This window comes from Cordyceps fumosorosea (genome assembly GCF_001636725.1).
Source record: "Cordyceps fumosorosea ARSEF 2679 chromosome Unknown scaffold_10, whole genome shotgun sequence".
NCBI classification, from domain to species: Eukaryota; Fungi; Ascomycota; class Sordariomycetes; order Hypocreales; family Cordycipitaceae; genus Cordyceps; species Cordyceps fumosorosea.
In genome coordinates, this window is record NW_017387310.1 from 440,342 (window position 1) to 466,564 (window position 26,223).

The 26,223-nt window shown below is 54.6% G+C and overlaps 11 protein-coding genes across 11 annotated transcripts; 6 read left to right on the forward strand and 5 right to left on the reverse strand.

Annotated features, from left to right (window-relative positions):
* Positions 1-175: 175 nt before the first annotated feature.
* ISF_04637 (Protein kinase-like domain protein) lies at positions 176-1,824 on the reverse strand (the record flags this gene model as incomplete). Its single annotated transcript, XM_018848243.1, has 3 exons — positions 176-889; positions 938-1,556; positions 1,607-1,824. 3 exons carry the CDS (start codon positions 1,822-1,824, stop codon positions 176-178), a joined length of 1,551 nt encoding a protein of 516 aa, XP_018704577.1.
* A 2,252-nt stretch (positions 1,825-4,076) lies between these two features.
* Positions 4,077-4,325, forward strand: ISF_04638 (hypothetical protein; the record flags this gene model as incomplete). Its single annotated transcript, XM_018848244.1, has 1 exon — positions 4,077-4,325. One exon carries the CDS (start codon positions 4,077-4,079, stop codon positions 4,323-4,325), a length of 249 nt encoding a protein of 82 aa, XP_018704578.1.
* Positions 4,326-4,625: 300 nt separating this feature from the next.
* Positions 4,626-5,306, forward strand: ISF_04639 (hypothetical protein; the record flags this gene model as incomplete). The annotated part of the gene is made up of 2 exons (XM_018848245.1): positions 4,626-5,237; positions 5,298-5,306. 2 exons carry the CDS (start codon positions 4,626-4,628, stop codon positions 5,304-5,306), a joined length of 621 nt encoding a protein of 206 aa, XP_018704579.1.
* Positions 5,307-8,235: 2,929 nt separating this feature from the next.
* Positions 8,236-8,915, reverse strand: ISF_04640 (S-adenosylmethionine transporter of the mitochondrial inner membrane; the record flags this gene model as incomplete). Its single annotated transcript, XM_018848246.1, has 2 exons — positions 8,236-8,562; positions 8,598-8,915. 2 exons carry the CDS (start codon positions 8,913-8,915, stop codon positions 8,236-8,238), a joined length of 645 nt encoding a protein of 214 aa, XP_018704580.1.
* Positions 8,916-9,419: 504 nt separating this feature from the next.
* Positions 9,420-9,806, reverse strand: ISF_04641 (Mitochondrial carrier protein PET8; the record flags this gene model as incomplete). Its single annotated transcript, XM_018848247.1, has 2 exons — positions 9,420-9,643; positions 9,695-9,806. The coding sequence occupies 2 exons, from the start codon at positions 9,804-9,806 to the stop codon at positions 9,420-9,422; spliced, it is 336 nt and encodes a 111-aa protein (XP_018704581.1).
* Positions 9,807-11,444: 1,638 nt separating this feature from the next.
* ISF_04642 (hypothetical protein) lies at positions 11,445-12,068 on the reverse strand (the record flags this gene model as incomplete). The annotated part of the gene is made up of 1 exon (XM_018848248.1): positions 11,445-12,068. One exon carries the CDS (start codon positions 12,066-12,068, stop codon positions 11,445-11,447), a length of 624 nt encoding a protein of 207 aa, XP_018704582.1.
* Positions 12,069-17,221: 5,153 nt separating this feature from the next.
* ISF_04643 (Cyclin C/H/T/L) lies at positions 17,222-18,287 on the reverse strand (the record flags this gene model as incomplete). Its single annotated transcript, XM_018848249.1, has 2 exons — positions 17,222-18,060; positions 18,128-18,287. The coding sequence occupies 2 exons, from the start codon at positions 18,285-18,287 to the stop codon at positions 17,222-17,224; spliced, it is 999 nt and encodes a 332-aa protein (XP_018704583.1).
* A 679-nt stretch (positions 18,288-18,966) lies between these two features.
* ISF_04644 (calcium dependent mitochondrial carrier protein) lies at positions 18,967-21,325 on the forward strand (the record flags this gene model as incomplete). The annotated part of the gene is made up of 7 exons (XM_018848250.1): positions 18,967-19,129; positions 19,203-19,283; positions 19,343-19,550; positions 19,793-19,926; positions 19,987-20,499; positions 20,557-20,722; positions 20,773-21,325. The coding sequence occupies 7 exons, from the start codon at positions 18,967-18,969 to the stop codon at positions 21,323-21,325; spliced, it is 1,818 nt and encodes a 605-aa protein (XP_018704584.1).
* Positions 21,326-22,752: 1,427 nt separating this feature from the next.
* On the forward strand, positions 22,753-25,086 carry ISF_04645 (hypothetical protein; the record flags this gene model as incomplete). The annotated part of the gene is made up of 2 exons (XM_018848251.1): positions 22,753-23,613; positions 23,662-25,086. The coding sequence occupies 2 exons, from the start codon at positions 22,753-22,755 to the stop codon at positions 25,084-25,086; spliced, it is 2,286 nt and encodes a 761-aa protein (XP_018704585.1).
* A 148-nt stretch (positions 25,087-25,234) lies between these two features.
* On the forward strand, positions 25,235-25,531 carry ISF_04646 (hypothetical protein; the record flags this gene model as incomplete). Its single annotated transcript, XM_018848252.1, has 2 exons — positions 25,235-25,355; positions 25,413-25,531. 2 exons carry the CDS (start codon positions 25,235-25,237, stop codon positions 25,529-25,531), a joined length of 240 nt encoding a protein of 79 aa, XP_018704586.1.
* Positions 25,532-25,775: 244 nt separating this feature from the next.
* On the forward strand, positions 25,776-26,145 carry ISF_04647 (hypothetical protein; the record flags this gene model as incomplete). The annotated part of the gene is made up of 2 exons (XM_018848253.1): positions 25,776-25,888; positions 25,950-26,145. 2 exons carry the CDS (start codon positions 25,776-25,778, stop codon positions 26,143-26,145), a joined length of 309 nt encoding a protein of 102 aa, XP_018704587.1.
* Between the last annotated feature and the right edge of the window lie 78 nt (positions 26,146-26,223).

Below are 26,223 nucleotides of genomic sequence, written 5' to 3' on the forward strand. Positions count from 1 at the left end.
TATCGGGCCGGTGCTTACATATCTATCGACTGGCCGATACTTTGCATACCTATCGACCCGGTCGAATGCTTTACACAGTCATCGACTTTGTCGAATGCTTCACATATCTATCGACATGGCCGAATATCATCTACCCTGCCTTCCGAACACGTTATACATCATCAACCTTGTTGGCCTATCGCGGGCCGTAAACGAAGGCATCGTCCCCCAGCTCGGCAAACGCAAGCTTCGTGCCCAGAATGTCCTGCCGCTTGTCCGACTGCAGCCGCAGCATGCCCTCGAGCGCCCTGCTCAGCACGCCCTGCTCGCACAGCGACTGCACCTGCCTGTGCCCGAACTCGCAGCCGTCGTCGCTGCCCGCCTCCAGCACCGCCCGTCCCGTCAGCGCCGCCAGCCGGAGACACCAGTGCCTCATCCCCCGGCGGAACTCGGCCACGGCCAGCACGCCCAGCAGCTCCAGCATGGTGATGCCGAGCGCGTAGAGGTCCGTCTTGCCGGAGCGCGTGTAGTAGCGGACCGTCTCGGGCGCCATGTACCCAGCGGTGCCGACGTGGGTCTCGGCGGCGCCAAAGGCAAAGTCCACAAGAAAAAAGCGCACCAGCTCGCGCGGCTCGGGCTGGGCCGGGTGCCAGGCGGTCTGGTAGAGCACGTTTTCCGGCTTGATGTTGGCGTGGACGACGCCGTGGGCGTCGAGGTAGGCGAGCGCGGCGAGCATCTGCGCGGCGAAGCGGGCCAGGCAGGCGCGGACGACGGCGGCGTGCGAGCCGGCGTGGGCGACGAGCGGCGCGAAGTGATCGCGCGAGTTGCCGCGGTACAGGTGGTGGTAGAAGTCGAGAAACGCGTGGCCCTCGGCCCAGCCGTCCATGAACTGCGGCGGCTGGATGTTGGTCTGTCAAGTCAGCATGGTGTAGACAAGGGACGAATGGGGAGGACGTACGTGCTCCAGGGCGTCGAAGCCCATGGCCTGCAGCCGGGCGAGCCGCTTCCACTCCTGCCGCGCGCCCAGATCATCCTCGCCATCCGGCCGCCGCGGACTGACCAGCCGCTTGACCGCGTAGACGCGGCCGGTGCGCAGGTCGACGGCCTCGTGGGTGCGGCCGGGCGCCTGCCGCCACAGGCCGCCGTACCAGTGCGTCTCGGGCGGCGATCTCGCATGCAGCGCCTGCTGCTCAGTCGTCACGGCCGGGGCGTTGCGTGGGGGTTCCTCGATCAAGTACTGCTGCGGGCGGGCGGCGTAGACGCGGGCGAGCAGGGCGCGGGTGCGGGCGACGTCGACGCGGGAGGCGACGGGCACGCACCAGCGCAGGGCAAAGACGCAGCCGCGGCCAATCTCGACGCGCAGGTCCAGGCCGGCGCACATGGGCACGACGCGGCGCTGCTGGGCGCGGCCGCCGAACTCGGGCTCGATGCTCATCGAGTACCTGTCGACGACGTGCTTGTGCTGGTTCGCGTCGGTGGTGGTGGCCACGAGGCCGGCCATGGGGCGGTGGTTGAGGCCCGAGTTGTCGAGGAGGACGACGTCGCCGGCCGGCGTGAGGGTGAACGTGCAGAGGTGTCTACATCGTTAGCTGCTTGTTTCAATAGTTGAGGAGGACTGCCAGGATACCTGTTGTAGCCAAACTTGTACCAAATGTCATTGTCCTGCTCCCGGCCAAACGTCACCATGCCCCTTCTCCGCCGCGAGGTCTGCTTGGCCGTCACGACGAAGCATTTGGCGCCTAGAGGGACGTTGCCGCAGTCCTGGTTGAAGCGCACAATGTTGGTCGTCTTGGCCGACATGGGATGCAGCGCAAACAGCGCAAAATCGACAATGCCGTCACACATGATGATGGCCTGCCTGTGCTCGAGGAGACGGGCGTCGAGGGAAGGGTCGAGGGGTGGGCATTTTATAGCCGCATGGTGGCGCGGAACTTCTGGGTAACCGTGAGTCGTGAGGCGGTGATGCACTGCTGATGGATGCGGCACGACGGGATAAGCAACGCTGTGCGAGGAAGCATCGCATGTTGTGCGCGGCGGTCATGTGCGACGGGCGTGCAGGGCGGCGGGTGTCACTGTCGGCCTCGACAAAGGACAGGCTCGTTTTCAAGTGTACCGTCTGCTCTATCGATTCTTGCTATACACCTGGTGACGTTGGTATATCCTTGGTAATCGCTATCATCTGGTTAATGTCGAGTGTCACTCTGCTATGGAGATACTTTGCGAGGCCGCTGACTGCATCGAGGGATGGGATATCTTACAGCTAAGATCCGATAACTTTTTCAGCGTTACCATGAACTCGTCCATAGATTTCACGACACAAAACATTCTGGACACTTTCCAGCTCCAAGGTATAGAGGTTTGTCGATCAACCGCCATGTATACTCACAGTTGTTCACGCAGAAAACCGAGCCACCATTCCCAGAACTGTTGGAAATGAGATTAGAACAGGGCAACTTCTTTATAAAACTGCAGTTCAATGACCTGTTCAGAGAGCAGTGGCGGTAAGAGGTGACCAGATTCCAGTGTATGCAATTTATCGAGGACGAGAAACTGTGTCTATAGGTAAACCACCATTTCGCCTTCGCCACCGGGTCACCAGGCCGGTTTAAAAGGTGCTTTTGGGGAGCTTCCACAATTTCCCAACTTCCTTTTCGCGTCACAGTATTTTAAGAGGAATTCTATTTATTTGAGAGATTACCTTGTTGGCAGAGTCACCGACGTGGCGGGCTCAGCCTTGGCGAGAATTCAGTGCCGACTCATAGTGTCCATACAGAACCAATACCAGAGCAATAATTCTCGGTTTTCTTTTTACTACTTCCTTTGCCTCCAAACTGCCGAAATGCAGGATGAATACTGCTCAACTTTGTGGCGCGTCTCTCCCGTGAAGCTCGATCCGTTTGTAAAACACAATAACGCGGCCCTCGACACAACATCCACTGAGAACCAGCAGTGGCCCGGTTAGCTCAATCGGTAGAGCGTGAGACTCTTAATAAGAGTTCACCCATCTCAAGGTTGCGGGTTCGACCCCCGCATCGGGCTTTTCCTATAATTCTTCGATTGGCATTTCTTTTTTGCTTTTTGTTTCTAATTTTAGTTATTTCTCATTTTTATTTTTATTTTTATTTTATTTTTATTTTTCGTTATTTTTTATCTCTATAGATATATTTTTTTTAATAGTTAGTGTCTATAGTTATAGAGTAATAAAGAGTTGTAAAATAGTTAGAGAGTTGAAAAATAGAGAGTTGTAAAATAGTTAGAGAAGTGTGATAAACGAGCGAATTCTATAAGACGTAATAACTCCGCCCTTCCCAACACAAGATCCACTAGGAACTATAGTAGTATCTTGCCTGGTTAGCTCAATCGGTAGAGCGTGAGACTCTTACGGGTTCACCATCTCAAGGCTGCGGGTTCGACCCCCGCATCGGGCTTTTCCTATACATTCTTCGATTGGCGTTTCTTTTTTTTTTGCAGTTCTGTCTGTTTTTCCTCGCCCTTCTTCTTTCTTATTTTTTATTCCTTGAGACCCAATCACCAACCAGCTGACTCCTTCATATAGGTAGTTTATTTCCAGTGCTAATGATCGCGCCAAATCGGTTTCTGTGTGCACCAGATCAAAGCTCCCGCAGCACAACATCGACCCGGGCTGTAGACGAGAGGGAGAAGAGGAGGCTGTTTGTAATAGCATAAGAATCGAACAGCAGTATATACGTAGACAATAAGCGAAATCTCAGTATTGTTTATATTTCTCCAAGGTGAAAGGGCATTCCATAGCCTACATACGCGGCCAGTCCACGCAGCAATGCCGGGAACTCAGCCTGCTGCCTGCACTGGAGCTGCCAGCTTTGCCATTTACACTTCGTACATACAGCCCGGTAAGTCAAGTACGAAGAAACTCGGAAAGACAGAAAACGAGCAGCAGGTTCTGAGGGGCAGAATCTGAGCGGTAGGCTGCCAGTCTGACGTTCGTCCGTTTATATACGCAGAATTGCCAACACCATGTTCAGATTTTCACCAAACACACGCACGCACGCACGATTTTTTCGACTTTTTTCTTCTCGACTTTTCTTTCGATTCTTTATCAAAGAAATTACATCAAAATGGACAGCGGCAGCAGCAGCAACAACAACAACAACGGTGCCGCTGGACGAAGTGGTCGTCTCGGTGGTCGTGGCTCCGACCGCGTCTACCAGCAGGCCTCTGGCACTGGCCATACCATTGGCAGTGCTGGCGGCGGAAATGGCGAGGGCGGAAGCGGTGATGAGGGCAGTGGAGCGCTGGCTGGGGTGATGGCCGTGGAGGACGTGGCGACAGCCATGGCTTTGGCCATGAGTTTGTTCGCGTTGTAGTCGGGGGCGAAATCAAGCACATATCCACCACGAGGGCTGCGCACCTACTTACCACGGCTCTCCAAGACCAAACGGCAGGTACGCCTGAGAATACTAAACGGAGGTCGAGGATCAGGTATCTGGGCTCAAGAAACCTGGATGCCACGACGGAGATGGTGAGGAGCCAGGCGGTGCAGCGCAGAGCCCATCCCTTCCCCTTTCCAGGAGCGTCTGAGCAGCAGATCCAACAAACAAGGAATTTCCCAGGCATTCATTGTCTTTTGGTATTGGTGAGGAGCATTTTAGGCGCAATGACAAACAATGAGTGCAATCCTCGAGAGTAATCCTTTCGTCCGAATGGCTCGGGAAAGGTTCTCGCAGGACGACCCTGATCTTGATGCACTCGCACAAGAGTTGTGGCACCGCCCATTTTCCCAGATTCCTGGCGCCAAACTGCAGTTCTCGAGCATCCTATCTTCTGATATCATGCGTCGGACACTGTGGTCCGAGCCAATGTTCCATCCGTGGCGACGCGTCTTCTGGAGCTACTTGCATGATCCGAGCTGGAAGTCCACCGACGCTGAGGACACCCCCAAGCTGGTCTACGATTATTTGAACAGATTGAATCATCGAGACATCATTATGCCGAACACTTTCCAAATGGAAGTGTTCCCTGGCATGGATTTGCAGGCCAAGGTTAACGAGCGCTGCGGAGTCTTCGCCTCGGAGATGCTGCATTTTGTCTTCCCGACCCTGCCCCCTGTCTTTTTCTATGCAACGTTCAACATGCGGGGGGCCGATGATCTGATTCACATCATGACTGATGTAGAGGACGCAATGTATTGGAGATTCTTCCGGTGTTTTGGCATGCGCAAACATGACGGCACCGGGGGCAGTCAGCCAGTCAGCGAATTCTTTAACAGAAGGCGCTTGGTATGTCATTTTGAGGGTAGACTGTAAAAGCTCATTAATATCGTAATTTCACGTAAACAGGGCTCATAACTAAGAGCGTAGGGACTGACTTTGATAGGCTTGTAGTTGTTGTTAAGGTTGGGGTTGTGATTGTGGTTGTGGTTGTGATTGTGGTTGTGGTTGTGGTTCTGGTTGTGATAGACGAGAAGCGAGAAGGAACTAATTTGCCTTCACAAATTGAAAAATAATGAAGAAAAAAGGACATTTTTAGTACTAACCTATCAGGCAACAATTGCTACAGTGTTTCTCGGGGGCTGGTAAGCCACATTGTAGCAGCCGTTTGTAGCAGCCGTAGGCATTGCCAGCCGGCGGCTCAGGAGAAACGAACACAAACGAGCCACCACTCAAATTCTCTTCTCTTCGTACTTGTTCGTACTTGTTCGTTCTTGTTCGTTCTTTCTAGCATCAATGAACCCGACGCGACCGTTTACACCTTCTCAACAGCTGAAGTTATGGCATGGCGGTGCTAACGGGTATGAAATGTCTGCCTACGCTTGTGCAACACCACGGTGCGCGGTAGCATGTTGTCCTAGGGAGACCCATCCTTTCAACGCAGAGCTAGGTAAGCATCATAAGGCGGCGATTCTTGAAGAGCTGCGTCGCTATCGTCGCCGCGATAGAGCGAATCTGGGTTCTATCGCGGATGATGCGGTGTAGTTATGACGGTGATGTGGTGACGTGGAAATGATGGCCAAGTCCTCAATAGCGAGTCTTCTCGAGTCCTCTCCTGGCCCAGGCCGAGGGGATTCACGCGGCGACTCCTATGGCAACGAAACTAGTCCCCTTGTGGAAGATGTCACACCTTGGCAACTCCCACTGGGTGTTGAAATTATCACCACTTCCATTGCTGGAGCGCGACTGGCGAGCTGGAATCCAGGACCGACTGGCCGGTTCCACGCAGTAGGTATGGTGCGTCTTGTACATTGGCAGTTGAAGAACTGGGAGCCTGACGTATGGGATGCTGCGGTTTATTAATTAAACGGGAGGCGGGATGAGGGAAGCCTTTGAAAGGTTTGATTCTGAGTGCTGGCCATTGAGGATTGTTGCAGAAGGGGCGGGCGAGGGTGAGCAGGCTGAGTCTCTTTTGACGGTGATTGCGGACAGGACATGTGCTGGTAGAAGATCGGGATTTGGTCAGAGAAGAGGCAATAGAGATGGTTAAATAAAATACAATTCTTTTCTTAATCAATGATTAGAATAAAGTGTGACACATTATAGTGAGAATTAACAAATACTAGATAACTTACACAGTCATAGTAACCGCAGACCACCGATGTAATCCGGACAGTAAAAACGACGCGGCTGTAATGATGGCGTGGTGGAAAGAATCGCCTCGATAATGTGGCCGTACAGTAAAGAAAAAGGGTTGGCTCACACGAATAAGAAGGAGGGGTTGGCTCAACAACGTGGCCGCACAGCGAAAAAGGTTGGCTCAGATGCATACAACCAAAAAGAGGGTTAACTGAATAACGTGGCTGCACAGCGAAAAGGGTTAACTGAGGCATACACACTAAAAAAAGAGGGGTTGGCTCCAATACATACACGCAAAACAGAGGGGTTGGCTCCAGGAGAGTGGCCGCACAGCAAAAAACAGAGGCAGCAGGCAGCCCCCGCCCCGTAATCAGGTACCTGGTTGGATACAACGCGCCTAATAATAATCCCCAGCACCTCCGCAATCGCCAATTCTCCCATCGTCACGTCCACAATCACCTCTTCCCCGCATACAATGCTTTCCTTTTCAGCGCCACACACAAAAGGCCAGCAATCACAACAATATCCCATACCCTGATACGTTGGGCAAAAGTGCAGTGACATGGGGAGTATGAGCCACGACCAAGACTACACGAGACGCTGCCCTCAACAGGATGCAGAATCGAGAATCGGGGGACGATCGAGGCTGCGCGAGATGGTCAGAAGAGCGCGTTCGCCGCAGAGGTTGTCGCGGATCGATGGAATTTCGCGGCCAATAACAGCAAGCTGCAGAAAGCACCGCGTCGTTTGGTCGGCATTGTCCTATTAATGATACTAATCAGTCATCTCCTGGTCGGCTTCATCATGCAACAAGTCAGGCTGCAGGTCTACGTACGTCCTCGTCCAGCTTCCAACACCGAGCCTTCGTAATACGGAATAAGCCCTTCGCTCGCAACAATAACCCACTGAGAACAGTGGCCCGGTTAGCTCAATCGGTAGAGCGTGAGACTCTTATACGAGTTCACCATCTCAAGGTTGCGGGTTCGACCCCCGCATCGGGCTTTTCCTATACATTCTTCGATTGGCATTTCTTTTTTGCTCTTTTTCACTTTTTGCAGTCCTGTTTATTGCTCCTGGCGTCGTCGGTCATTCCTGTTCTTTTTTGAGCCGGTGTCTGCAGCTCGTTCATCTTGTTACATCAGTTGTTACTTACCTTGCTCGTCTTGGCGACTTGATTCGCCCTCCTCGCTTTCAAGGTACATCTCAATCTCTACCTCAGCATTGCTTCAATCCTTTCTTCTCTTTAAACCAGAGGTGGTAAGAGCTATGTCAAAGAATCTCCCAATTGAAAAAGGTTTACGTGCCTGAGAGCCTGGTCCATCTTCCTCCCTTCAGACAATCAGGGCTCACCTTGTAGACTCAGAATGCCAAGACTATAAGTCAACAACAAGAGTAGAGGCTACTTTATGAAGGGTACTTGACAATTGCGGACCTATCGCTTACTCAAGGTGGAAAGAAAATCTGCGTCCAAATTGAGAGGGATCAATTGCTGCCAACACAGGATTCTGGGATCTTGTACCAACGCTACCAACAGCCACTCGTCGTCTGTGCTGGATTGCTTGAATTTCTTTGTCTAATAGTAATAGGATTCTTTAAAAGATTACATGTCATGTTCTATATTCTCCATGGGGTTCCCGTTCTCCCAGTCAATGTATACCTTCTTCCACCATGCAAGACTCGTATCGTACACATCCGCGCATCTCCCCATCTACGCCGCCACCCCCATCGTGTTCACCACCCACTGGTAGCTGCCGAGGAATATGGCGCCCCCGATCGATATCCACGTCACCCTGGGCGCGACGCCCGCGAAGAACGGCCTCACGCCCTCCTCGCGCGCCATCCTGCCTGCCACCGCCGCCACCGAGACCCTCTCCGGCGCGAGCATCACGCGCGTCTTGAGCACGTCCAGCGGCGTCGTCGCCGCCGCCGCCGCCGCGCCCGCCACGCTTCCAAACAGCGCGCTCTCCGCCGCCGCGACCTGCTTCTCGCCAGTCATCCTTCTCCGCCACGCCTTCATCGCCTCCCACAGCGGAAACTGAATCACCGTGAACGGCACCTCGCGGAGCGCACCGCGCAGGCGGCCACCTCGCCGGCGGAGGCCGCCAGCATGTGCGTCGGCGCGTCGCTGCCGCCTAGCCGCGGGGACAGCCACTGCTTGGCGGACTCGTAGGTGCAGAAGAAGAAGGCGGCGCCGGGCGCGGACCCGACCACCGCGGAGCCGATGCCCCGGTATATGCCCGCGAAGCCGCCCGAGGCGAAGAAGCCGGAGGAGGACTGCAGGCGCGTCTTGAGGGTGTCGAGGGGGAAGAGGGAGAGGTCGACGGTGGTGCCAGCGACGGCGCCGGCGAGGAGCGCGGTGCGAAAGGGCGTGGCGGGTTGGTCGGACATGGTAGGTCGCGTGACGGCCACTTTTTGTCGATGCAACTCGAGTTTGGTGTGCGAGGGGCGAGGTTTAGTGCGCCGGTGGGTTTTATGAGGCCCAATGGGCCGGGTAATACGTCGGGTTGCCGGTTTGAATCGGGTGGTTTCTTTCTGTTACGCAATCATAGAGGATGGGTTTTATCGTAGTGAAATGGTTGAGTGGTTTGGGGCTTATCGATAGCGCGCCAGCCGAATCACGGAGCAAAGCCTCGGTAACCGGGCTACCCTGTACAAGCTGCCGATGAGGAAGGCAACTTTCTTTCGCATGGGGGTGCTTTTTTTTTCTTTTGCAAGACTTCTACTGAGAGCACTCATTTATGGCACCTGTTTTTGAGCGCTGAGAGAATTATTATGATTTTATGGTGGGTGTTGTGATTATCTGAGCACCTCATCTAGACTTGCATCACCCAATCTTAACAAGTCAACTCAACACGTTCGGTCTCAAAGGCACCTGTTCATCTCTCATGCGGCTTACATGCCTTCATGACGACTCGTACCACCCGTGGCCGATTCCTCCGCCATCTTCTTCGTCCGTTCCTGTAGCTCCTGCACCGACTCCTTGGCCGCGCCGTGACCCTTGTCCGCCTTGACGGCCTCCTCGCTGTCCGACGCGAGCTCTCGCTTCCAGTGAGCAGTGCCCTCCTTGTGCTTCCGCAGCAAGTCGAGCTTGTGCTTGTCGACGTCGTCGTCTGTGTCTGTGGTTGCGTCAGTTTTTTTTCCCCCATCCGCCGTTGGTGGGAACGTACTGGAGCTGGACTCTTTGTGGTAGACAATTCGCGACGAGGAAAACGAAGCGCGAGCTGCTGGGAGTGTCGCGCAGCGGGCGATGCGTGGGAGGACAGTTTTCGATGCGAGCATGATTACGGGTTCTTTCTTTCTGGTCCGTCAGTATCACAGTTCCAATTGGTTGTGCAGTGACGCGTTGGCTCGTACATGGATTGCTCGATTGATGGCGTGGAACAAAGTAGAGAGCAAGAGCAGTTATGTAGAGGAAAGAATACAGGTCGTGTTTACGAAAAGACGCATCCAATTGCAAAATGGCTATTTCTACTCCTTGCAGCTTGCTGGTTATGGTGTGACGTCAGCATGACAGCAGCATCGGACAGGTCCGCTCCAACGATGGTGATGGAACGCGCCTACTACATATTAATCGGCGTGAGGGAGAAAAGTCACTGTCTAATTGTCAACGGCGGCCAAATTCCCATGTCTTGACGTGTGTCTGAGTCTCAATCTCATTCGGTCTCACATCTTATCCTACAGGTACGTCAAATTAACTCATCACACATCATAGAGTAAAGTCATGTATTCATCTGCAGGCTTTAAGCCGCGGTATCAACCAGCGCCGTATCCAAATATGTGCACAATTGCAACACCGAACTCAATGGTCCCGAAGCCGACAATATAGAACCACCTTCCCAAATCATTCATAAACCTCGCAGATGCACCCAGGATAAACAATGACAAAGTAACACAGCCAGCCCCTTGTCGGGGTCGGAAGAAAAGCAAAGATCAGACCCTCCAGAGATGCCAGTAAACCAAAATCTCGCCCCGGCCCGCTCGCGGCAGGCAGTACTAAATAATAAGGTAATAAAATGTGGTCCAGAACCGAAAATGCACAATGGACAGAATTCTCAAGTTGCTCGCCGTCATTTGTACAACAAGAAATCAGAGAATGGGACAGACCGCATTCCCAAAGCAAATCGTCGCACAAGAAGCCGAAACACGCCGAACACGACAACGCAGAAAAAAAAACCAAAGTCGACAGGCTTGAGAGGCCTGCTTCGGCTTGTCCGATGGCGCGCAAGATCCGCTCGCACGCCCATGACAGCAGCCACCAAGAACAAATGCCCATGTGATGAACACCGTGAAATAGACTGACCCGCTCGTATCCCAGTCGTAAAAACACCGCCTTTCTAGAATCTTTTTGGAAATTTGATGCTGTGCGGCCTTATCCCCAGTGAGGCCACACGTGTCTTTTTTTTGTGCATGTGCCACGCCGCAGACGCGATCATGCCAATGCAGTCAAACGCAGACATCGCTTCGGGAACCAAATGCAAACCGTTGTGTATGCAAAGACAAAAAACAAAATCTTCCGTGTAAACGCCCGTATATGTCTCGAGTCGCCTCATCTAGACAGACAAAATGGAAATGAAGTAAACAAACCCAAAGCAAATGTGGTATCGATCGTTTTGAAGCGCGCCGGTATATCTCGTATAAATTTTCGTGCGTGAAAACCGAAAAGGGGTATGTCGATTATAATTGCTTGTACAATGCGAGCCAGCAGCCGAGCCGCAGACGAGGCCTCGCAGTCCTCGCCGCGGGGGAAAACTTGCTCGTGATAGACGAGTCCAGCCGAAAAACGTCACCAAGGATTGGTTTTGTCCATTTCCATCATGTCCACAGATGAGAGCGCCCAATGCATTCATTGGGAAGTGGGGTCGCGGGCGACCACCAGTCAGCGCCAGCACAGAGACTAGGCATGGCGCGAGTCAACGTTTACCAGCGGCGCATGGGATGCTGCGGCATTCTCATGGGGGAGACGGAAGGGGGAGCGGATGGGGGAGGGCTGGACATGGTGACGCCAGTGATGGGGTTGATGATGGGGATGGCATTGCGACCCCTGGCGGAAGGCTGGTGCAGCTTAAAGGTCGGCTGCTGGTTCTGGAGAGAGGGGGGAACGAAGGAAGGCGAGGCAGAGTTGAGAGAGAAGCCGGGGGTGATGGACTGCGGCTGCTGGGTGGGTGAGGACTCTGGGGAGTTGCTGGCAAGCGAAGAACGCTCCGAGGAGGAGATGGAGACGAGCTGGTACTTGTCAGAGAGGGCCGGGGAGGACGCGCCAGAGGAGCGATCGCTACTCACGTCTGTCTCGGTCAGAAGACCAGGGCAGAATTCCATGTCGTCCTCGAGATCAAAGGAGCGGACGGCCTCAAACTTGGTGCGGAAGGCAGAGAGGGCGGCCGACTCATTCATCTCCTTGAAGCCACGGACGCCACGAAACTGACGCTGAGAGTTTTGCGAGACGGACAGGCGAGCGGTCCTGCGATTGCGACCGCCGTGGTGGTTGTGGGAGACGGGGCCGGGCTGCGCCGGCATGGCGCCGTATGGGTAGTAGGAAGCCATGGTACTGTGTTATGTTGAAGGGGCGAATCGGAAGAGGCGAAACGGGTTGTTTTGATTCGAGGAGGGGGAATTGTGTCGAAAACAATGGCGATGATTGTCTAAGCGATGTAGAGATGGCGGGAAATGATGAAGCTATATAGCAAGAGAGCAAGTGTACAGAGGGGAGGGAGACGCAGAATGGAGAGAGGAGAATGGATGAAGGTGGATGGTTGTGCAAGAGGAGGAGGGAAGAAGAAAAGCAAGGTGGTGGGTGTGGGATGGGGGACGAGAGATGGATGGTTTCGGCCTGGCAGACGTTGTGGTGGGTGGTGCTGGTACTGGAAAAAGGTGGGTGGCATTGGCTAGGTGGGAAGACGAAGACGAAAAAGGTGGGCGGGCAAGATGGGAGGTCATGCACTGGAGAAATGCGGTGGGCAGGGCTCAACAGGCGGGCGGGCTGGGCGAATTGGGCGAGGACAATGCTGCAATGCCCTGAACAACAGCACGCAAGAGTCCGCTGTGGCGAGCGACTGACAGAGCTGCCCTTGAACCAAGCACGGCACTGCCGGGGTCGGGGGTGGAGGGTGGCATGCTAAGTGGGACCAGGAGGCGAGCCGTCGAATGGAAACACAACCAGCCTCCCCACCGTGTTTGCCACTAACGACTTATTGGCCAATGTCGGGGCAGGTCTAAGCTGCAAACAGACTAGAGGTGCTCTGGATGACGGGGTGGGTCTCCCCAACGGTACGGTGTGAGATGTGGCGCCGGCACTGTAGGACGCTGACCAGTTCACGTTAACAACTGAACGGTGCGGCGGCTGAGCGTTGACCAACCGCTCAGCGAGCAGCTGGCGTGTGCCGTAAGCTGCAACCTTGCTGTTCCATTGGTAGTGGTACAATCTGAGGTACAATCTGAGGCGAGCCATTCACAGCGCTGGGACCCCACTGTTGCGCCGATGCGGTGCTGCATGTGGCAGCTGGCACAGCCCGGACTGCCACTACTGTGAGGGAAATACAGTGTCGACACAGTGCACCCGAAAGGTCCCCAACGCTTGCTCAGGGCACTCATTCCCTCTGCGTGCAGCTGCAGGTAAGGCGCTTGCAGGGGCATTTTCCATTTCCATGCCGTAAAGGTTCTGGTACTGGGTGGCTGGGCTGGCCAGTTGATGCAAAGGCAAGCCAAGATATGGCAGAAGACTTAAGATATACTGATAGTGCATGAGTTAAAGTAATCGGGTTATGCAGGAAAGAGAGGCAGAGTTAACCATGCAATATTAGTAGGTACCTATGTACATCAACAAGACACAGTGCTGGGCAAGACCTCGGGTCCTCATTTCAAGGGGAAGACGGGTACACACAGGACAGGCAGGACAGGCGGACAGGCAGGGCAGGCACCACAAGGCAGGCATGGAAGATCCACTGAGCATGTTGTCCAGTCCATTCATTCCAAGCAAATCAAGAAAGTCACTTGACCGCTCCCGGCCTGGGGATGGCGGCCCCGCAGCAAGCAAGTGCGTCAGTCAGTCAACCTTGACTTGAACTTGATGCTCGATGCTGGCGACGACTGGTGTGATTAACAAACGCTTTGAGAGACGTCTGCAGAGAACTATTATTATAATTTTTATATTAATTATCATCTGCAGCTGGGCCTGTCTCCGGCATGCCCTGCCTGCCCTGCCAAGATGAGCCAGTTGAGCCTTGTCCTGCGTGGCTATCAGCAACTACTGGCAGTAGCGTCGGCGGTGGCGAAACCTTGGCTTGACAGGCACTGAGCACACCGCGCGGTCGCCGCCGTGGCCGCCGGTTCTTGAACGAGACAATAACCAGCGAACTCAATCAGGGCCTTGATCCAGCCCAGGGACAATCAATGCCCACTCCTCTGCCCTGGCGCTTACCTACATATGCTGCCTGGCGCAGAACGCTAGGTAACCACCCAGCATGCAGCACATCTTCGATCTACAGATGCTCCCCATCACGACACCCAGCAGCAACAGGCTTCCCGCGGCTACACGCAGTTCTGCTCTCCAATAGCGAGCCTGCAGCACGACCCCATTGAATGCTTCCATGGCATCGTTACAATGCATCGGGCCTCTCATCTTGCTGACTCTGCTCTTTGTCGGTAGCGATGACTCGCCCACTGATCCTCATGACCTGACGACCTTCCGAGGTCGGAAAAGAGGGGTAGCTCGTCACCAGAAACTCAAAAGAGGCATGTTCACCCGTCGAACGTCACTGGCCAGCGGCCACGCCAGCTGCTCCCCCGGGGCATGGTTGCGACTCGCGGGCGCATAGTGAAACCTGGCCGACCCCTTTGGCCACCTCCGTCATCCCAGATCATGGCAATGTGGCTTGCTAACTTGCTAGTGCCGACCTATTATTGACCTCGCACCCATATCGCTTGCTGATATGCACTGCTAACGTACAGCCTAGAAGCTAGTTACCGTCAGACACACACTGGCATATTCTGGCGCAGTAAGTTAACTAGTTACCTGTCAACCTGTCTATCGCATTGATCGAGTCAGCCTGGTCAACGCCTCGGCACTTGTCAAGGCCCTGGATTCTGTAAACTTCACTCCCTGGGGAATCCTCCGTCGCCAGCCGATTGCGTCGTATTGTTATTGTTATTGTTCCATCACCTGCCTCATACAGAGTTCACCCCTTCGCCCCCCAGAGCTGGGGAGCTCCAAGAGCTCCAGCGATGTGAGACAAGGTCTCGAAATCAGAGCAATCAGCCTCGCCCCTCGATCCCCTCCGTCCAAGGCCTGCCTATCGGTAACTACGAATAGCTCCTGGTCGGCTGTTTGGCAAACAGGGTCATCTCCCTCCTGCGAACCTGGGCAATGCAAAACATGAGACAGCCCGGCTTCTCGCTTGCACTGCACGCAGCCTCTTGGTGGTGGCGTACGGAGTACAGCATCAATATCACAATGGGCCATTGTCACAGACCGTGAGCCGTCCTGCCATATTACGATGCGAATTAATTGAAGAGAAATGAACAACAAGCATACAAAAGAGGCATAGAGTTTTATCTTCTGATAGTTTTGTAAATTCCAAGCGCTTAATTATTCAATCTTCACCGCCAGATCGACTTCTTGTCACCGAGCTACTACTCTGTAGCTTGACTCAATCGGGCTGTCTGAGGAATTCGTTCCGCCCTGAAAGTGGCAATAACAGTGAGCTCCCTAGCTATGCTCAACTATGCTTCAATACCTGCACAGCTAGCTATGATCATTCCCTTCCAGTCATTTTCCAATTATAGATTTCTGGGCTTCTTCCCGCCCATGCCGCCCTGCTTTTATTATTAGGCACACGACGTTCGTTCCTCACCTACTTCGGCATGCGAAATATGGGCGCCTCACAGGCAACGAGAACTAGACAAGACAATACTCGTCAACTTACAGCTCTTCTCCATTGTGCCTCCTCCATCCACTCGATTTCCTGTCCGTTGGACGGCGTTGCTCTGCGCCGCAAACCATTGGCCCGGCCCCCTCCCAGCCTCTCGTCCTGTGCCACCGTCCAAGTGAACGAGCCATACCGATTCGACGAGGTAGAAAGGGCCTTGCAAGGCAAAGAACCCAATGCGTCTCTCGTGTCTGGACAGCCGGCGGGCTTATCAGTCGGGCGCCTTCATCAGGACAAGCCAATGCCCGCACGACATCTCTACGAGCTTCGTCACTGGTCCGGAGCACCACCACTGCGGGGAGTTTCCGGATCCTCTTCACACCATCTGGAGCGACAGAGTAACCTTCGGACGCAGTGTAGATGCAAGGCGGCCTTCAGGTCACTACCGTCGACAAGGTTGGGCTGATCAGCGCACCCCCACTCGCTGACCAGGTTTAGAATCTGCACGAACAGCCTATTCCCCTCCATCGAGGGGGAGGCTGGCAAGCCACTGGCGCCTGATATGATGCCCAAGGGTGGAAGGTGATAAGAAAGAAGACGGATCGAGGACACCGCTACTCGATGGTAAGTCGTGTGTGACTTGAACAGTTTTTCACGCCATGAGACAAGTCTCTTGATGTTTAGAGGCATTGCATCGCATGAAATGTATAGATGCAAAGCGAAATCAACTTCTGAGACACGTAGTAAATGAATTTATCATGAATTTGTAAATTTCGACAAAGTTTGGACAAAATTCCATCGGATGTTCATTTTCGGATTATACTGCATACTGCATGCTGCGGATGTAGCTCGCCTTGTTTCACAAGGAGGGGTTGCTTGGTGGACGCGCAGCCGAACCGAAACGCACAGGCTGTCCGCGTGTGACGGTAATACAATACACGACAGGACGGCACGGCCTGTCGTAATACTAGACGATTGTCGATGCAAAAAAAAAAAAGAGTTCGGTCGGCGACGAGATCCGGGCTCGGATCGGTGGCGAACATTGCGCCTAAGCCAGGATTCACGGTCCTGGCTTGGCTGACCACGGAGCTGATGAACGCGACTGGGACTGGCGACCCTGAAAATAAGCTCAAGATTTCCGTTACAGATCGTAGATGGTGTAGATGCTCACGTGTGCAGGTATTTTGCGAAAACCCGACCTGGACATCTGCAGCTCAGAGTACTCTCCAAGTTAGATGTTCTGCCGCCTGTCCTCGGCACTCAATGCTCTTGTTAGAAAGCCGATGTCCCAAACCGAAGGGATTTCACAACTTTGCGTATTCCAATGTTATGAATAAAAACATGCTTCAACGCGCCTTGCATCAAACACTCACGAGGCCTCACGTTTCATAAACCTTGCGGGTGGTAGCTCCGGCATGGAAGCAAATCGCCGGGGTCAGCGATAGCCACGGTCGGGCTGACGTTTGGATGATTTGCCGAGTCCGACGACCAGGATGGACAGATACAAAACAGAAAACGTATCAGAATGGACTGGGTTATGATTGTGGCGGACAACGCCAAGCTCTGGTCGAGGGCTGCATTCCGGCTGTCGCAGTCGCAGACATGGCTTGTACTGAGAGATGACCGAGAGCACCGCCCTGCTTGCAGGCTGTCTGCGTTATGTTGATAGTTATGGTCAAGTACAGTCCGTATCTTGTGCCTCTGCAAAAGTTTATCAGACATATATGCATGTTCATTAGTTCTGACATCTAAAAACAACATCAATGATCAAACGCCCCTGGTACGCCATGACCCCTGGTATCATATGCCTTGGAAATTATACATGCCTTCCTCCTATCGATCCAAGCTGCCTGCCTTGACGAAGCGATTGATTTGTTCCCTAGTCAGCTTTTCATTGTACTTCTCGTAGCACTCATAAAAAGAGATGATTTCCTGCGTGGCGTCCACCATGGACGCAATGTCGACCGTGCTCTCGGCGAGCCACGCCGCAAAGTGCTGTACGCGGGTTATGCGTGCCTCCTGCTGCTTCTCGCGCGCCTCGTGGCCCGAGACCGCTGCCACCGGTGGAGGCGGCAGCGCAGCGAGCCCTCCTCCGCCCGGCGTCACCAGGCCGCCGCCCTGTGCGACGTGGCTTAGCGCAGCCTGAGCGGCGGCGAGCCCCGCGGCGGCCGCGGCGCCGGCACCCTGCTGGCCGGGGGCGACCGAGTTGGGTCGCAGGACGAGGGCGAGCAGGATGGCGACGAGGGCGATGACGTGCGGGGGAAAGAGCAGCGGCAGGTCGGTCATGTAGTGGTCGTTGATGACCGACTTGGCGAGCTGGACGTCCTCGTCGACGAGGGCCAGCTCGCTGCGCAGCGAGGTCAGCGTGCGGTAGGGCTGGTGGATGATGAGCTGTGAGCTCATCTCGGAGATGAGGAAGAACTCGCACTCTCCGATGCGGGAGGTGTCGAGGCCGATGAAGTCCTGCCACAGCTGCCGAGCCTCCGTCACGATAAGACGGATGTGCTGCGGCGACTCCTCCATCTTGCAGGCGAGGTAGATGGCCGTGGTGATGACGAGGTACGGGTTCGTGCGGCGGATCTCGACGCGCGAGTAGAAGCGCTTGAGGTAGACCTGGGCCGTGGCCATGGCCTGCTGGCGGATCGTGAGGCGCTTGCCGAGGCGGATGAGTTCTGGGTAGGAACGGCGAGGTTAGCATGGAGTGGGCGGATGAAGGGATGCCGGTCTGCGACGACGTACGCTGGTTGAAGAAGATGGCGAGGTGGCGGGGCTGGGACAGAGGAAACATGCGCACGAGGTCAATGTTGTCTTGCTCGAGCTTGGTGCGCATCGTGTTCAATTGGTCCTTGGTGAAGAGCCAATACCGCCGCTGCGTCGAGTCCCAGTAGCTGGCCGACATGCTGGGCAACTGGCGGACGCAGCCGCCCCGATGAAGCTCAGGAGAGGGATGATCGACTTCACATATACGGGACCGGCCGGGTGTCTGGCGTTCGAGATGCGCCTGTCGGAATCGAGGAGCTTTTCCTATCGCATACTGGCCCAGGGTGTGTTTTGTCGTCGGTGGCAGGCGAAGCCGATAAGGTGTAGTTGATTTTGCGGGGACGATAAGCTCCAAGCAGGCACTAACTCGACGCACATAGACACAGTATGGCCGATTGTTAGGCGAGGCCCAAGCGGCTTCTGTCCACCAACAAACGTAGCTGCAAATTGACAGGCTGACCACCCCAAGTGCGGAGCAGAGGTGCTTTTGGTGGTTATTCTTAGCTGTACTTTCACTTTTCTTACGTACCAACATGCTGCCCTGGGCCAAACTGGGAACAACCTCTACGACGCCATCCGAGGCCTGCCATCGTTGAATCACACCTGCATCAACACCACCACCCACGCCTCTGCAAATTGCTCCTATAATATTGCACAGCTGCCCCTAGACGACAGATCACCACACCGCCCGATCATGGTGCTATAGCATTTGCGCTTCCGACAACGCGAAACGCGATCGATCCCCATCCACAACCAACCCCCGGGGCTCCCGACCGCCCCCCTTCTAGACGACCGCCGCGAGCGATGCTGGCGCCATTATGAGCGTGTCCACGGGGATCCAAGAGGCGAGAAAGGCATTCGTCAGCCCCGAGCACGGCCATGACGACCTGATTGAGCTTCTCTGGAACTGCCTGGGGCCTAGCCCCGACGGTGATCTCGACTACAATGGCCTGCAGCGGGGTTTCCGGCGGCTCGACCATCGTGAGCCACAGCGCAATTGCACTGCAATGAGAGAGCATAATGCTGACTGTTTCAATCTTTTTTTTCGTTTTAGCCATGAAGAATGCAGACTCGATGGTCAAGAAGATTCTAAACGAGGTCGACAGCAACGGCGATGGCAAAATCCAATATCAAGGTAACACAAGCAAAGCCTGCAAACCTATCTACAAAGGATAGCAAGCTAACCCACTGCAGAGTTCAAAAACTTTGTCCAACGCGCGGACAAGGAGCTCTCCTCCCTCTTCAAGGCCATTGACAAGGATGGCGACGGAAAGCTCGACATGGCGGAGCTCAAGGCCGCCTTCAAAGCTGCCGGCCTAACTGTGTCCAGCAAGAAGCTCGACTGCTTCTTCAACGACATGGACATCAATCATGATGGCTACATTTCATATGAAGAATGGAGGTAGGCAATTTTTCTCCCCTGGTCTTGCGACACCCCCGCTCTTTGGATCTGGTGGCCTTGGTGTGCTCGTGGTTGGTTCGACGTCATCTGCCGCTTGGCTTCTGTCATGTGGCAGTAGCCCTAGACCACGACCAAGACTACGACCACGAGTTTAAGTAAATCGATAAGAAATCTGCCGCCAACGAACTCTGATGCGTTTTAAGTTTGGATTTGGAGATTTTTTTTGACTGATTGTGCGACAGATATTTCATGCTCTTTATGCCCGCTCACGAAGCCGACTCAAAACTGCAAGCCGTGCTAACATATTACGACGCCGTGGTAAATGTCACCCCTGAAGGCGACTCTGTCGTGAGCGACGATACTTTGGAAGGCTTAGGTACGGAAAGCACTTCCAGCTCTCTTCTTGACTCTCTTTTTGGTTCTCTATTCAGGATAGCCACCCCTGTGCCTTCTCCTCCTCCTCCTCCTCCTCACACCTCACAAGTGTATAGTGATACGCAAACTTCATTGGCATCTCTATCACCATCGTCGCCATCAATAGGCGAGGGGGAGGCAATCATGATTTTGATGGATGACGATGCGGAGGGCGCGGCAGATGCTGTTGCGCAATCACAAACAAGAGAACCCAGCGATGGCACCCCGGAGTTTGATGAGAATGAAGATGGCGATGTTGGTGTTGCGCCCAGATCATTTAAACTGACAGACTTTGCCCCCCATCCAGGTTATTTTCTCGCGGGTGCCATTGCTGGAGGTGTGTCGCGAACTGCAACCGCGCCTCTCGACCGATTAAAGGTCTATCTACTCGTGAACACGCAAAGCCGCGGCGAAACGGCGGTGGCGGCGTTCAAGAGGGGCAAGCCGCTGATTGCCCTAAAAAATGCTGCGCGACCTTTTAGCGATGCCATAAAAGATGTGTATCGGTCTGGAGGATTTCGCGGCTTCTTTGCTGGTGAGTGCAGAGTCGGCGCATGGTGTTGCGGCGTGGCTCAGGGCTAATGATGAGCAGGCAACGGGTTAAACGTGATCAAGATCATGCCCGAGACGGCGATTAAATTCGGCTCGTATGAAGCTGCTAAAAGAGCATTTGCAAACTTGGAAGGTCACGGAGACCCGCAAATGATTAACACGTTTTCCAAATTCACCGCGGGCGGTTTAGCCGGAATGATTGCGCAGTGAGTGACGGCAATGAGACACTTGCGATTTGGGTTCTAACAAATGGTAGATTCTGCGTGTACCCCCTTGATACCCTGAAATTCCGGCTGCAATGTTCAACGGTGGAAGGCGGTCCTAGCGGCGTGGCTTTGATGCGACAAACGGCCATCAAGATGTACGCGGACGGCGGCATCCGAGCCGGGTACCGTGGTGTGACGATGGGCCTGGTGGGCATGTTCCCGTACAGCGCGATTGACATGAGCACATTTGAGTTTCTCAAGAAGACGTACCGTGCGAGGATTGCCAAGCAGCTGGGCTACCATGAAGACGACGTGGAGGTAGGCAACGTGGCGACGGGCATCATCGGCGCGACATCAGGTGCCTTTGGAGCGACGGTTGTGTATCCGCTCAACGTCGTGCGAACGCGACTGCAGACACAAGGGACGGCAATGCACACGGCGACATACAACGGCATCTGGGACGTGACGCAGAAGACGATACAGAAAGAGGGCGTGCGGGGTCTGTACAAAGGTCTGACGCCGAACCTGCTCAAGGTGGCACCTGCGCTGAGCATAACGTGGGTCGTGTATGAGAACTCGAAAAAGGTTCTCGGACTGCATTAGCGAAATGAGGCATACGATACAATGGGCTGTATCATTGCAATTTGATTCTATTTGTTTGTGGCATATTGGAACGCAGATGGCCGTTGCATGGCCAGGAGGGATACTTTTCTTCAGAGTCTTTTTCTTTTCAAGTTAATGGGCGGAGAGCAAAGGCATGTTTTGAGCAAGTCTCGGGAAGAGACTTGTCTGGTACTAGAGGACAGGCTTGGCACTGATACATACCTACATATAAACAAAGGGCTGGGCGTATTTCTTTCGTGGATTTCTTTTGGATAGGGCGCGACAGAAATGAGAATTGCATAGAAGGAATGAGGAGGTCTTGAAGTATTGATATGCGGCGTTGTGATATGAAGCTTTGATGCGTTGTTGGAAAGAGTCGGCTTTCAGAAGACGGAGGTTGGTGCTGCCGGCGCATGAGTGCCGGAGCGGGTACCCGGAGCCAAACGGGTGGAGGAACGTCTGTCCGAGGATGGCGGCAGGACGGGCGGGTGGGGTTCTTCCTTCCTCCCCCCACAGCAGATCATGTTAAAATGAATATAAAGAAAAAGATAGAACGCGTACGTCGACTACGAAAGATGGGACATTGTTTCTCGTTTTGACGCTGGAACAGTCACAATAACGGGCAGCGGTGGAGAAAGGCCGCGTCGCCGGGTGGGAGAGCTGACGACAGCCTTATAGCTAGCGTGAACGTGGGGAGTGAGCTGCGGGGCGTGCTGGATAAGGCTGGGAACTTTTGTATTTGGTTCTGACTTCAAGATTGATTTTCGAAATGTACTGAGGATAGTATTCAGTGCTGCATAGTTATGACTCCGACAACTACGGTGGTCTAATAATGGGCATTTTCATCTGCGTTTGCTGCCAGCTGCCAGCTGCCAGCTGCCAACTTCAACGTCGGCCCGTCAAGCTGCCAGCTGGCGGACTTGGCGGTTAGCCGTCCCGGAGCTGGACGTTTGGGGGCTCCTTAGCGTCTTCAGCTGCTTCTTCGTTTAATTCGACGCTCTTTGCTTCGTCGTGGCGTTTACACGGCAATTAGAAAATGCAAAATGGAACACGCAATAGCCTTACTGTAATTAATACATATCTGGTAATAAATCTGTACATCAAACAATCACAGTTATTTCATTCGTCGTACTCTTCGTCACCGTCCGTGAGATATGCTGGTCCCTAGGGTGGCCACTAACAGCAGCCACCGTCTGCTCCTTGCAGCTAGCCTCATCGCTGGCGCAATCCCATTACAACCACCATCACCTCACTCCCACGCTCTGCAGCCTCTTCTTCTTCCCTCTTCATCCTCCTTCTGCTTCCGGCCCTCTCGTTTCCCCGCCCCGCGGCGCAATTACGTCCATAACATTTCCTCAAATCATCAGTCACTGAGACGAATTTACACAATCTCTCCCTGGACGCTTGCGTCACCCTTCGCCGCCGCCATGCCCTCTCCATACTCGGACAACCTCTACTCGGACCCGGACCCTGCAGGCTCAAACCCTGCAGCGAACCGTGACGACGATGCTTCCGCCGCCTCAGCCCTGTCCCCTTCGGATGGATACTTTCGCAATGACGATGACTCCGCCGTCTCACCTACCTCCCAACAGCCCTCCCATGCGTCGCGTCGCTCTGGCAGTACGCCCTACGTGCCCAATGTCTTGGTCGCGGATCCCACCCTAGCCAAGGATCCCGACTCCAAGGCTCAGATTGCGCAGCATCTGATAAATAGCGACGCTGCCCCTGGCGCCGCCTCCACCTCTTCTCCCCATCCTCATCACAACCCCGAGTCGTACTACTACCCATCCGCCTCTCCATCTGTCTCAGGCGCCTCCATCGCCACGCCCAGCACAGTCACCTCCTACCCCTACGCGCAGAGCAATCGTCACCACTCCAGTGTGCAGGACGGACCCTCGCAACAGCAACACCGGCAGCTTCACGTCAACACGGCGCCCCAGCACCACCCCTCCAACTACAATCCCTCAGCCTACCAAGGACGAGGTGACGCGCCGCCTGCCTACACCCCGTCGTCGCCGGACAACGACCCCAACCGCCACAGCTACTCTACCTTCCCCTCGTCGACGCCTCCCAGGATGGGCGTTCCCGAAGAACACGATCGGCTACTGTCTCCTCACCAGCAGCAAGCCTTCTCCGACCCGCCCAAGCAACCCCTCTGGCAGCGTATCAGAGAGTCCCACGACTCGGGCTCTCTGCGCAAGAAGGTGAAGAAGATTCTCGGCATCCTCGTCTTTGTTTCCATTATCTTGGTCTTTATGGGCTTCAACATGTCTGGACCCGCGTATAGAGTAAGTCCTACCCCAACGCCATAACTTGACCACTACTGACGATCACAGAAACGCATCATTGACAAGTCTCCCATTCGTATCCCTGACATGGATGAGAGCGAGTTGGTCTGGCATCCCGGGAGATCATGCCGCGATAGCCCTCACACTTATCCCAAAGAGACCTTCCACGCCAGCCCCAGCTCCGATAGAGTGCTCTTCATTGAGCAGACCATCCGCAAGAGGGGTTGGACGGAACCTAACGGTCCCATGCCCAGCGTCAACGGCGAAGTGATTCTGCGCCCCACCAAGTCTGGGAAGGCGGAACTTGACGTTGAAATTATTGCCAACTACAAGGATTTGGACATCGACGTTGAGTTCAGCACCAACGGCGGTACAGACCACCTCAAAGTTACCACGCCCCGCGTTGTCCCAGATGCCTCGTCCCGCGACGTCTGTATTCAGATCCGCATTACCGCCTGGATCCCTGAAAAAGCCCTCGTCAATGCCCTCTCCGTGAGCACCGTCTCCCTCAACGTCTTTGTCCAAGAGGGCCTGGCCCTTGGCGCTGAGAATGAGGTCAACTTTTCCACTGTTGCCGGCAACCTCATATTTCCAGCCGACGATTCCGACGTCGAGCCCTACAAGCTGGAGGCCCCTAGCTACAAGTACTCGACCGTCTCGGGCGATGTTAAGGGCTGGCTCCCCATGTACCACAACCTGCGAGCCAACACCGTCTCGGGCAATATTTTCGGCCAGATTACACACAAGGACATTGTGCTTAAGGAGTCCGAGTCCTCGCTGCTGGATATCTCTTCTGTGTCCGGAGAGCTCAAAATCAACGATGGCAGCCAGGACGTGGGAGCAGCTGGTGCCAAGATCCCCGCGCGCGACTACCTCGTGAAGTTGTCGACGACGTCCGGCGACATCACTGCCAACGTTTTCATCGGCTCGTCGTCCGCGTTTGCCTCAACATCAGGCAACTTCAAGCTCGAGCTCGTGCCCGTCCTGGATGACCGCTGGCTGCACACCTCCTGGCGCCCGCTGCTCAAGACGGAGAGCACCAGCGGCGATCACCGCGTGCAGATTTCCGAGCCGCAGTTCATCACCATTCCCGACAAGATGAACCCGCACAAGCGGCCCACGCTCCCCGAGACAGACAAGGACAAGCAGAACAAGGAGGCACCCAACCAGGACGGCCCGGAAATGAAGCGCCGTCGCGTCACGACGAACAAGCGCGGCCTCACTGCGTTCGAGTCACGCCACTCGTCCATCAGCGGCAGCTTGCACCTGCACTACCCCGGCTCCTGGGAAGGCATGTTTTCGGCCGACGCCATGTCGTCGGACATAACCGTGCGCGGCAAGGACGTTGTCGTGGACAAGAAGAAGGGCGGCTTCGTCGGGAAGACTGTTGCCGGGCACAAGGGCGACGGCACCTCGTCGCTCAAGATTAACGAGTTGTCGGGCAACGTCGTCTTGACTATCGGGCAAGAGTAGGGAATCGCGTGAGGGGCTAATATTTATCTAGCGGATCGCAGAGTAACATAGTTTTATGTTGTTGTTTTTTATCACTCTTTTGGCTGAGCAAAACTGGAGGCTTACTGTATACGATTTCTCTTCATAATAGCATATAATTTCATCGACTATGCCTCTTGATGGTGATGATAATAATGATAATAATGATAGTGATGACACCCTCGACGCCGTCGCCATCAAAGAGAAGGAGGCCGCTGATGGCCAGGACGATCGCGTCTGGCACCAGGAACGTACGCCACGCGCTCCGGTGCTGTAGCCGCCATTAAAGAAGCGGTCATCGTCGTCAGGGTCGCCCGACAAGGCCTCCGACACCAGCTCCTTGTCCCGCTTGGGCGCGTCCTTGGCGCGTCGGCAGCTCTCTGCTCTACCGCTCAGCACCGAGGGCATCGTCAAGGGCCAGCTGTAGAGCGCCACTGCGCTGCCAGACACCATCCGAGACGCGCTGAGCTGCATTCACCGCCTGGAGCGCGGCCGCGGCGTTCTGCACCGCGACTCGTCTTCCCTTCCGACACTGGTGAGGATATGGACCTGCAGCGCATGCTGCGTGAGTTTGACCTCGCGGATGATGTCTTTTGAGAAACGCGGAGGCGAGCCGGCTACGGTCGGACGACGTTCGCAGCATCTCGCACAGTGCCTCGCGGTGCGATCTAATGGATCACGACGAGCCCGTTTGGAATGCCGAGGCTCACAATCCTTTGCGGAGCAAGGGGCTTCGAGGTCTCGATCCTGTCTCTCCGCCTACACTCGTAGATTTTACTCTGTGGTAAGTTTCTGGTACCTACGACAAGCATGCCTTGTCCCAATTGGTCGCTCACCATTGCTAGTACGACGGCTGCTATCATCAAGGAGTATCTCACGGTGTCCGGTGTGGATAAGCGCATCGACTTTTGCATGTACATTGATGCTTCTGCGGATGCGGCCGCGCCGCATCCCCCCGCCGCCATCGACGACCTTCGGACCTCGCTACCACAAAGCAGCATTAATCACAATCGTGCATCGCTCTCGGCGCCTACCCCCTAGCGGTCAGCCTGGAGACTAAGAGAACCAGGCACGACTATGACAACGCGCTTCTGCAGACCGGGACCTGGCACACGGCGC